The following is a 12386-nucleotide window of genomic DNA, read 5'->3' as shown; positions in this document are numbered from 1 at the left end:
AAGTCTCAATTTAAAGTACAAACATATTTTCAGCCTATGTGATAAATAGTTTTGTGCCTCAGGGACTTAATTTTAAAGAAAATTTTAATTTGTTCTATGAACCTACCTTCCTAGCTACTTTTATTTCAGTTTCTTTTAAAAAGAAGGAATAAAAGTTTAGTATATTCAAACAGCACCTTAATAAATACTTAAGAAATATATAACTCTTTTTATAAGGAAATAAAGCTGGAAATTTAAAAGTAGGCAGCCCTACTTTCCAAAATCACCCACAATATAATCTACCACCATCCTAGTTGGGAATATACCTCCCAAACTGCAGATGAGGGAATCATCTCCTCTCTCTACTGCCACAAAAAAAAAAAAAAAAAAAAAAAAAAAGTCCCCCAGCATCACAGTACTAAAGCAATCATGATGCTTCTAATTTATCCTCTGCCCATGTTTCTGACCCTACAGTCTATTTTCTATCACCCTACGTCTTCCAACTACACAGCTCTGTCCTATGTTCCCAATACCTTGCCCTTAGTTCAAATTGAAAAAAAAAAAAAAAAATCCTTCCTCCAAAGAAACATACACTCTGGGAGCTACAATAGCCCTTCTCTCTGCACTGTAAGAGGAAAGGAGCTGTTATGCCTCCACACTGAATGTACACAACAGGAAATGTACACAACTGAAAACTACACACCCTGTTCATTCTCCCTACCTTCAACTCTCATCCCCAGCACTAACAATCCTACCAAGAGCCTACCATTCCCTTCATCTACCACCAAGAGATTTTCTCTTTGCCAATTCAAATCTAAGTATGGTAGATTGCCACAATCAAGGAATAATCAAATTCAATCAGGTCAGTCTTTATGCATGGTCACCATTGTAAGTCATCCTCAAATGGACATCCTTTTAAAATAGGTTTGCTAGTTTAAATACTATTTGTTGGTTTATTGATTCTTTTTTCTTAACCTCCTTTGGCAAATAATAGTTGTACATATTTGTTGTACAAAGTAACGCTTCAGGGGCTGGGGATGTGGCTCAAGCGGTAGCGCGCTCTCCTGGCATGCGTGCGGCCCAGGTTCGATCCTCAGCACCACATACAAACAAAGATGTTGTGTCCACCAAAAAATAAAATAAATAAATAAATATTTAAAAAAAAAAAAACAAAGTAACGCTTCAATTCATGTATACACCGTGAACTGAGTAAATCAGACTAATTAAAATACCCCTCACCTCACATACTCATCATTTGTATGTGATGAGAACAATTAAAATCCAGTCCTTTAGCAATTTTGAAATCTACACTAACTACAGTCACCGTGTTGTGCAATAGAACACCAGGACTTACTCCTCCAAACTGAAACCTCCCACCTTTTGAACAACTTTTTCTCCTTCCTACCCAACCCAATCCCTCAGCTTCTGGTTACCACCAAGCTGCTCTCTACTTCCATGAATTCAAATTTTTAGATTCCAATTAAGTGAGATTATGAGTTATTTGTCTTGCTGTGTCTGATTTATTTTACTTTTCTATAATATCCTTTAGATTCATCCATGGTATAACAAATAACATAATTCCATTCATCCTGTTTTAAGGCTCAGTAAGAGTTCTTCTGTATATATATGCCACTTTTTTATTTGTTGATGGTCACTTAGGTTCTTCCCAATCTTGGCTATTAGAAATACTGCTGTAATGAACAGGGGATGAAGACATCTCTTCAGAATACTGATTTCAGTCTCTTTGAATGTATTCCCAAATATGGGACTATTGGATCATATGATAATTTTATTTTCAATTCTTTGTGGAACCTCCCTATTATTTTCCAAAATGGCCAATTTACTAATTTATGATCCCACTAATAGAGTGTAGGGGCATACTTTTCTCCACAACCTGGCCAACACTTGTTATCTTTCATTTTTTTGACAACAGTCATTTTAAAAGGTAGGGGGTGATATCTCCTTGTGGTTTTAGTTTGCATTTCCCTAATGATTAATGGTGAACGACTTTTTGAACAACTTTTTCTTTTTATCTGTTTTTTGGCTTTTTATATGTCTTATTTTGAAAAATGTCTATTCAAGTTCTTTTCCTATTTTAATACAGTTATTTGTTTTCTTCATTTTTTTTTCAGTTGTAGCCGGACATAATACCTTTATTTTATTTATTTATTTTTATGTGGTGCTGAGGATCAAACCCAGGGCCTCACATGAGCTAGGCAAGCGCTCTACCACTAAGCCACAACCCCAACCCCTGTTTTCTTTATTATTTAGTGGAGTATTTTGTTTGTTTTTGTTGTTTTTTGTTTTGTTTTGTTTTGTTCTGTTTTTTTGGGGGGGAGGGGAGGTTTGGTACTGGAGATTGAACCCAGGGGCACTTTACCACTGAGCCATGTTCCCAGCCCTTTTTTCTTTTTTTCTTTTGAAACTCACACTTACTTCAACTACCATGCAGTATCACCAAGATATACCATGTTCTCACTTTAACTGACATGCAGTATCACCAAATATACCATAATTTTCTGAGGCTGGTCTCAAACTTGCAATCCTCCTGTCTCACCCTCCCAGGTCACTAGAATTATAGGCATGCACCACCACACCTGGATGTTTTCTTATTATTAAATAGTTTGAGTTCTTTAATCATTTTGGATATGAGCCCTTTATCTGATATATGACTTAAAAATATTTTCTCTCAATCTGTGTGTTTTCTCTTCACTCTGTTAATCCTTCAGTTTGCAGAGAGATTTTAGCTACTATATGGTGATGGCCAACCCAAGTACTACTGTTAAACCATCTTGGGCAATGATTCTGTGGTCAGGATATGATTTGTATAGAGTGACCTTCAAAGTGGGATGGGACCCAAGATGACTTTACTAGAGTACAAGAAGAGAATATCACAACTTCTGTTAGAATTATTAATAAAGCACCCTTTCAAAATGTTGTATTCCTTCTTCAAATCACTCACAATCCCATCTTCAAATTGCTAGCAGGACAAAATAGTACTTTCAAGATGAATGTTTCTAAAACCAATAACCTAAAGTTTTCAGCACTTTAACTTTGTAGCTATTGTCTATCAGTCTGCATCTATGGGTTAAGTGGATTCACAGCCACTGTTCTTCAGCAATTACCAAAGAATCATCAATTACAAAGAGGAGGTCTGTTCACCAAGAACACAAACCACCTAATTATACACACACCTACCAAAAAGCTTCAAAATACAAGACCAAAGGAAATGCAGCCACAAACAGATATATTCACAATTATGGTTGGCAACATCAACACTCCTCTGTTATAAATAGAACAAGTAAACAGAGTAGGGGCAGAAAAGCAAAAGACCTGAACAATGCTCAGCAGCAGACACGCTCACTTCAACTGCCATGCAGTATCACCAAAATATACCATGTTTTGTCCAGAAAATAAGTTACAACAGATTTGCAAGAAGTGGAATCACACATGGAATATTTTTGGACATAATGAAAAAATCTCTGGTAAATTAAACAACATAATTATATATAAGCCATAAATCAAAGAAAGTATCACAAGGAAAATTAGCATATTGAACTGAATGAAAACAAAATATATCAAAATATGTGAGAGGCAGCTAAAGCAATGTTTAAAAGAACCCACATAATGTTAAAATTATTTTATTAAAAAGAAAGAAATATCTCTAAGGATCTAAGCTTTCACTTTAAGAAACTAGAATAAGAAAATCAAATTAAAATACAATGAAACAGCATAAATGAAAGTGAAAACAGCAGAAGTCAATGAAACCAAACATAATCTCCAAAAATATCAATAATATTGACAAATGTCTTGCTAAAATAAACAAGAAGAAACTAAGCATAAACTACTCAATATTAGGAATAAAGAAAGAATACCAGCAAAGAGAATTTTTCAAATGATTGGTCACAATATATTATGTTTTTTGTTTTGCTAGATTTGAATTAATACTTTGCTGAAGATTTTTTTGTGACACTGGAAATTGAACATAGGGCCTCACAAAAAGACGACTGACTGCTTCTGTGTTTACATGAGATACTGCTCTTCTTGCTGTGTTTCTGGTTTTCTTATCATGGTAATTCTAGCCTTATCAACTTAATAACTTAATTTTGTTTTCTGTAGAACTGGTATAAAGTTCTTGAATATTTGGTAAAATTCACCAGTGATGTCTCTGGGCTTGGAATTTTCTTTGGGGAGAAGGTTTGCAACTGTGGATTTAATTCCTTTAATAGATGTAGGAATATTTATCTTATTTATTTCATTTTGAGTGAGTTTTGATAACTCGCGTCATGTAGAGAATTGGTCCATTTCATCTAAGTTTGCAAATTTACGGGCGTAAGGTTGTTTGTAATATTCCCTTACTATCCTTTCAAAGTTAACAAACAAATGGAATTGAAAACAAAAGAAATACTAACAATTACAAACACATTAAAAATTTATTTCAATATAAATCTAATGAAATACATCCAGGATTTGTATCTGAAAACTACAAAAGATTGATGTTAAAAAAAAGTGAATGAAAGCCTAAATAAATGAAGAAATATTCTGTACTGATGAACCAGAAAATTCAATATTATCTAGATTATCAATTTTTCCCAAAATGACCTATTACAGCATCACAGTCTCAACCAAAATCCCAACAAGATTTTTTTTTAGAAATTGACAAAATAATTCTAAAATTTATATGGAAAACCAAGTGAGCTAGAATAACCAAGTGAACTCTCAAAAATAAGAAAAAAGTTGGAGGAATCTTATTATCTAATTTCAAAATTTACTATAAAGATATGGTTATAAAGCCAGTGGGGAATTCATAAAAAAAGACAAACACTTGGATGAATGGAGCATAACAGAGTCAAAAATAGATACAAAGGTGAAAATATTCTATTAATTTTCAACAAAGATGCAAAGACATCAGTGGAAAAAGAATAGTGTTTTCAAAAATGGTCATTTCATAATGTTAAAGGGATCAATTTACCAAAAGAACATAATCAAAAATTTTATGATGGAGCTTCAAAATATATGAAGCAAAACCAGATACAACTGCAGGGAAAAATAAGTAAATACAAAATTATTATGTAAGATTTCAATGCACTTTTCTCAACAACCAACAAAGCAGACAGAAAATCAGAAAAGTTTTAGAAGATTTGAACTATCAACTAACTTGAGCTAACTAAAACTATACAACACTACACTATCAATAGCAGAGCCCTCACCACATGTCATGGAATATTTACCAAAACTGACAATATCATGTCAATAAATGTTAAAGAATCCAGGTCATATTGCCTGATATGTATTAAATAAATAAATTGAATTAGTAGTTTATAAATCCATATATTATATATATATATACACACACACACCGTGTGTGTGTGTGTGTGTGTGTGTGTGTATAAATTCTACCAAGCACATAATGAAGAAATAATGCCACATTCACACAAACTTTTCCAGCAAATAATCAGGAAAGTCCCAGCTAATTCTATGGGGCCAGCATTAACTCCAACACCAAAATCAATGAAACTTCAAATTTATGTTCTTTGAACAACACTGTTAGAACAATGAAAAGACAGCTCCAGAATGGCAGAAAGTATCTCCAAATGATAAGAAAGTAGTATACAGAAAGTATAAAGAACACATAAAAATCAATAGTAAGAAAAAAAATTTATTGTGTAAAAGATTTGAAAAGACAAGTCACTAAAGAAAATCTACAGATAGCAAGTAAACACACGATGAAATACTAAACATCATTATTCTTTGGAAAATGAAAATTAAACCCCAATGAAGTATCACTCATCTACTACAATTGCTAAACTTTAAAAAGACTAACCACAACAAGTATTGGTGAGGATGTGAATTAACCAGAACATTCACACACTGGTGGGAACACAAATGATAGAACTACTTTGGAAAACAGTTTGCCAGTTTCTTTTAAAAGTTAAATATATATATATACACACACATACACACACACACACACACACACACACACACACACACACATATGCCATATGATCCAGCCATTCCACTCTTAGGTATTTCCCCAAGAGAAATGAAAATACATGACCATTCCAAGACTTGTAAATGAAAGTTCAGAGAAATTTTATAAGGAAAAGCCAAAAATTAGAAACAATCCAAACAGCCATCAGCAGATGAAGGGACAAACAAATTGTGGTGTATCCACACACTGGGACAGTATTCATAAATAAAAAGAAACAGTCTACTGATAACCATTGATGAATCTCAAAATAAATACACTGAACCTAGAAGCTAAGCAAAATGAAGTACATAATGTAGGAGTCCACTTATATAAAACTCTAGAAAATACAAACAAATATATATCAAGAGACAGTAGATGCATAGTTATCCAGGGACAGGAACAAGCAATTAGAAGGAAAATGAGGTATTTAAAGCTTTTGATGTGACTGATATCTTTTATGATTTTTATTGTGGTGGTAGTTTCAGATATATAGAGATATATAGATATACAAAAAATACAAAACTTAAGATTGCAAACTTAAAAAATTTCACATTGTACATTTTAAACTCTACAGTTTATTGTATGTCATTATACTTTAGTAACTCTTCAAAATAAAGATGTAATTAAAGTCCTTCATTTTCAAAGTACTAAGAAGGAAAATTTGTGCTTTAAGAGTATATAATAATGTGTGACTGGGGTTGTAGGTCAGTGGTAGAGTACATGCCTGGCACATGTAAAGCACTGGCTTCAATCCTCAGAACCACTTAAAAACAAATAAATAAAAATAAAGGTATTGTATCCACCTACAATTAAAAATTAAATAAATTTTTTAATAGTTTTTTTTTTAATTTGTTAATGGACCTTTATTTTATTTACTTATTTTCATATGTGGTGCTGAGAATTGAACCCAGTGCCTCACATATGTGAAGCAAGCGCTCTACTACTGAGCCACAACCCCAGCCCAAAAATTAAATAAATTTTTAAAAAAGGGTAAACAACGTATAATCTAATCTCAGGAGTCAGAGAAGCCTCCTTTATAAAGAAAGTAGTACTTAAGAAGTAATAGTTAAGGGGCTGGGGTTGTGGCTCAGTGATAGAGCATTTGCCTGGCATGTGAGAGGCATTGGGTTCGATTCTCAGCACCACATATAAAACAAATAAATAAATAAAGTGACATCAATAACTAATAAAAATATTTTTTAAAAAAAGAAGTAATAGTTGGGCTGGGGATGTGGCTCAAGCGGTAGTGCACTCGCCTGGCATACGCAGGGCACTGGGTTTGATCCTCAGCACCACATAAAAATAAAAGATGTTGTGTCCACTGAAAACTGAAAAATAAATATTAAAAAATTCTCTCTCTCTCTCTCTAAAAAAAAAAAAAAAAGAGGAAGTAATAGTTAATATTAGAAGGCTAATCAGTTTTTATCCAAGCAAAGACCAGGCAGGAAAAGAGGCTCAAAGAAGTAAACCATATAAAATGCCTGAAGCCAAAAGGAAAGAAACACTTTTCAAGAAACTTTCAAAAACAGAAAGGAATAAAAGAGGGGTGCCTCTTATCTGTCAAAAGGTGTCAGAAACACCCTTCTTCAAAATCCCACTGTATCAATCACTGTATCAATTTGTAATCCTAGAAAGAGTCCATTTGAATTATTTTCAATTCCTATTGTGTGTATAATGTAAAAGGAATCCATCAATATAAATTATCTATTAGACTCTTACTTTGAAGTAAAGACCTGTGGACAAGGAATATTCTGTTTAACTTTATTATAGTTACTGAGAGTTTCCCTACAATTAATAGAAAGAATTCCTTGTGTTTTTTAAACAACATCTTAGAAAAATGTTAACACATTTAATCCTGCCTATCTTTGTTTACAACAACCTAATTTCTGACATTATATCTTCATTTTGCTGTCACCAGAAATAGTTTCATTATAAATATGTGAAATTCAGTATCCAAGTCTGAGTAATCTAACACATTTTTAGAAATTTTATATATTGATAATACAGGTAATTTTAGGAAAACATTCAATAAATATAATAAACTTACATTTATAAATAATTCACAATATAGTGAGATGTTTTCCAATCTTAGAACATTAGGTTATTTTGTTTACCTAAAGAAATTAGAATTATTATAAGTCCCACATTAGCAAGAAAATGTCTAAGAACACAAAATGGAAATTTATATAAATATGAATCTCAACTTTTTACAAAAATAATTCTAAACTATATTCTAAAAAAAGAATGTTGCTCACTCAAATGGATTATAGCAAAATGTTTTCTAGCTAATTCTTTTTTTTTTATTATTTCTTAGTTGGACACAATTATTTTATTTATTCATTTCTATGTGGTACTGAGGATTGAACCCAGGGCCTCACACTTGCTAGCCGAGCTAATTCTATACTAAGCTACTCAAATGTAATTTGAATTAAAGTCTATTATACCCTTCATTATATTTCAAATTGGTACTGTCCTTTCTGATTCTCAGTCCTAAGACCTTTAGTCTTAACTGAATGAAGGTCATGCTCATTTGTTTTACCCTGTGAGGAAAAGCCTGTAATTGTGAATGTTTTAGTCTTTTCAAAGGGAAACAGAGAAGGGAATCAATGATAGAAACTGAAGTATCACTTGTGATGCCATATTTGCTTCTGCATTTCTTCCCCCAACCATCAATCTTCCATTGTAAAGAAGGATACTTTATTCCCTAGTGAAATTCTACAGTAGAAAATAGCTAAGTTACCATGGAACCAACCAATTAATTTTGACACCTGCTTACCAAAATTGATCAATCATTTCTGATGTCTGTTTGTAAGGCTGCTATCCTTCAGTTTCATAAAAAGATTTTCAAGGTTATTAGTGAAGTAAGAACTTCTAGTTAAATTCTTTCCCACTGTATTACTATTCAAATAATGGAAAAACAAATCACTATCTTTGAGTAAACCTTTCATAGCTTAGCATGTACATTTTACCAGTAACAAGTCTTTTTTTCTTTTCTTTTTTTTTAATTGGTTGTTCAAAACAACAAGTCTTTTTTTTCTAAATATGATTCTTCTCTATAACATTAAATACATCTTCTTTACCCCTAAGAGTATACAAAAGAGAGATAGCTGCACCGGTTATATTTACTCTAATAAATAGCTTGTATTCCACAGAGAAATGAAAAACTATTTGCCAACAGAGTACAATGAATTGTAGGAAACAACAACTTCCAAGGAAATTGTGGGTATTCAATGATTAGTTCAAGGTTTATTGTCATATAACCACATCAACATTAAAAACCTATCCTCCTTATACTCAATAACACATTTTGTTTATAAACACCATCTCTCAATATTATATAGGTTACTTTCAACTTATCTGTAAGCTCTCCTAATAACTGAGACAACTGCTAGTCAGGTTGCACGCTGCTAGGTCACAGGCTGACAAGTTCTCCTACTATAAAACATAGATACTATATGAGCTTCTCAGGACTACAATTTACATCCTTTTTAGAAAAATAGAACAAATCCACCCACACAAAGGCCAATATCCCTAAACTGCATATGAATCAAGCAATCTCCTCTTTACGTATAAAAAGGATGCAAAAAATGAATGCAGCTCTTTTCACTGTTGACTGCTAGTTTACATGTTCAAATTCTCTCTTGCCAGGAAGGTAAAGAGGCTGGCTGCTTTTGTCATAATCAAAGTGCAAAAACACATGTAAAGAAGTCTATACTAAAGACACCATTCATTAAAATCTTTGTCATCTTAAAACACTTTTCAAACTTTTAATCAGCACCTCTTGCAAAATATTTTAAATGTATTTTAAACTGCAGTTTGTGAAATCATGAACCCTGAAAACATTTAACCTATTGCTACAAATGAATTTCATAAAACTGCACTTTGAGATTTTACTTCCAAAACCTTGCTGTAATTTAAATAGCAAAATCTACCTAAAACTTTAAAGTGTCATTTTAAAAACAACATGTTTACATTGAGTTTTAAGGAGAATTGCTTTAACCACCAACAACCAAAATGAAAGGAAGAAAATAAAAAATATTCTGTTTAAAACTAAAATAAAATTCTAGAATATATTAATAAGGTAAACCATATTCTCACCTTTGCCTTAGAGCCCAAGACACTTCACCTAAATTTTGCTATCATCCTGACAGTAAATGTTGGCAATCTACATAGTGTAATTTCATGGCCATAAACCAGTCAGCAAACTTCAGATTAAGTATCTAGAAGGCTAAGAAGCTGAATTTCTGTTACCTGCAAGTTGTCAGAAGACTACACTAATGGCCTCAACTAAATACTTATTGCTCCCCAACACCTACCCAATTCTTTTTATAACGGTCAGGAACCTAATAAGCATCAACCAATAGGGAGAAAGTATCTCAGTGAAGCAAACTCCTTTAACACCTTTAGCTTCTGAAAACCCGGAGTGAGTTCCCACACAATACCTGATTAGCTAATTAATCAGTTCGAAAACTTCATTTTCTTCACCACACACAAAATAAGTCCAGGTATTCATCCTTTTACCTAATATAATGTCACCCATGTATTCCTCAATATAAGCCTACTCTAGCAAAGTCAACATCGCCTACTGGCTAAAGTTTTGGGATAATTTGGAATCACGACCCATCAATTTCTAGTGAGTAACCTTCAGCCAGTTATTTAAATTCATTGCCTGATTTCTCTGTGTATCTGGTATAGGAATCCTGTAAGTCACAGGATTATTGTGAAGAGCAAATGGGATAACCTAAAACGCTTAGAACAGTTGGACACTTTGAAAGCCCATCATAAACCCTACTTCTTATGGTCACTGGGTACTAAATAAAACGTCAGCAGTGGTCACGTCTAGAGAGGAGCAGGATGGGAGAGGAGTACCGGTAGACCACAACTTAAGACCTTTACACTTCTGTGTTCCAATTTTTCATAATGCACATGTATCTCATGAGTTACTTGCATAATTTCTCATTTTTAAAACACTGCCCTAACGAAAATGGTGTTTGGCACTGTAACTGAGTGCGAAAATGTTCTTGCTGTGCAGGGGATCAGAAGTCGCTGCGAGCATCTGGAAAGCCCGGGGAGCCTTCGCTGCACGTCTGCCAGCGTCTGCCAGCACCCCGCGCGGGCCGGAGACCCTCGGGGCGCCCACGGCCGGAGGGGTGCAGCAGGGGTGCAGCGTGGGCCCCGCTCCCGCCCGCTCCCAGCCCGGGGGAAAGCCGCGACCGCAGCCGGACGGGGCTGAGGGTCGGGATCCAGCGAAGGCACTTACTTGAACCTGCCCTGGCAGTGCTGGCACTGGTCCCCCACCCAGCCCGGGTCGCAGAGGCAAGTGGAGTTGACACAGCGGCCAGAGAAGCAGGAGCCGGTCCTCTCGCAGGGCTTAGACTGGGACACCTGCGCGTAGAGCGCCAGGTAGAGGAAGCCATAGCACAGCAGCCAGCTGTTCCCATCCAGCAGCCAGGAGGAGGCGCCCCCGCCTCCGCCCGCCGGCCGAGCCCTCCACAGCCCCGGGGCGGCCGGCTGCGGGGCGTCCATGCGGGCCTGGCCCCCGGGCTCCATCTTCCCCGCGCCCATGCCCGGCCGGGCTGCGCTCGCGAGCGCGAACAGTGATGCTCCGGAGGGGAATCCCGGCCGCAGTGAACCTCGCCGCCGCCTCTCCTCTTTCTCCTCACCGGCGCCAGCCCCAGTCCCGCTCTCTTGTCAGGAGGGACAGATCCCGACCGCCGTCGCCTCCGCTTGGCTGCCTCCAGCCGCACTCGCGCATCGCCGCCCAGCCTCCTGACCTTGTCCGCAGAGGGCCAACCCCACAGCCGCGGCGCCCCGGGCAGGACCAGAGGCGGGGAGCGGGCGTCGCAGGCTGTGCCCGGCGCTCCGGAGGAGACCTGGCTGCGCGGGGGAGGGGGCCCCGAGCGCGGCCCCGCCTCGCCCGCGGCCCGCGCCAACTGCCTCGGCTCCGAGCGACGCGCGCCCGGGAGGGCGGGGGCGGAGCGGGAGCCCCGAGGTGGGCGCGCCCACGCGGGAGGGGGGGCACGGAGAAGGGGCGGTCAGCCTCGGGCCGTCCGCCGGGCAGTCGGCTGCCCCCCAGCAGCCATTTTCTCTCCCGTGCCGCTGGCCAGCTCTGGGGCCGCAGCCCTGGCCGGCAGAGCGTCAGGGCAGCCCCGCACCGCCGAGCGTGTGCGCGCTCCCCCCTTGCCCGGCGCGGTGGTCTGGCCCCGCCCCTGACAGGGACCTGGGACTCCCCCCGCGCGCGCCCACCCCGCGCGGTCCGCGAGCAGAGGGGCAGCTGGACCCCAGGTGTGGCCCGCGCGCCTGCGTTGCCCTTTGCTGGGCGCGCGGGGGAAGCCAGCCCCACCCGCACGGCGAGCCTCTCGGGCTTCACAAATAAAAGACCCAGACGGGCTTCAACAGAAAAGAAGCCCTTGGCGTCCGCCGTCTGCAGCTG

General features: G+C 37.6%; 1 protein-coding gene across 1 annotated transcript in view; it reads right to left on the bottom strand.

Annotated features, from left to right (window-relative positions):
• Positions 1-11503, bottom strand: part of Atrnl1 (attractin like 1) — a 746572-nt gene extending 735069 nt beyond the window's left edge. The window contains exon 1 of the mRNA XM_076834523.1: positions 11214-11503. Within this exon, the coding sequence (XP_076690638.1) occupies positions 11214-11503 (290 nt within the window). The remainder of the gene's footprint in view (positions 1-11213) is intronic.
• Positions 11504-12386: the final 883 nt, after the last annotated feature.

This window comes from Callospermophilus lateralis, chromosome 15 (assembly GCF_048772815.1).
Source record: "Callospermophilus lateralis isolate mCalLat2 chromosome 15, mCalLat2.hap1, whole genome shotgun sequence".
Taxonomy (NCBI): Eukaryota; Metazoa; Chordata; class Mammalia; order Rodentia; family Sciuridae; genus Callospermophilus; species Callospermophilus lateralis.
This window is presented reverse-complemented; position numbering and strand designations above follow the sequence as displayed.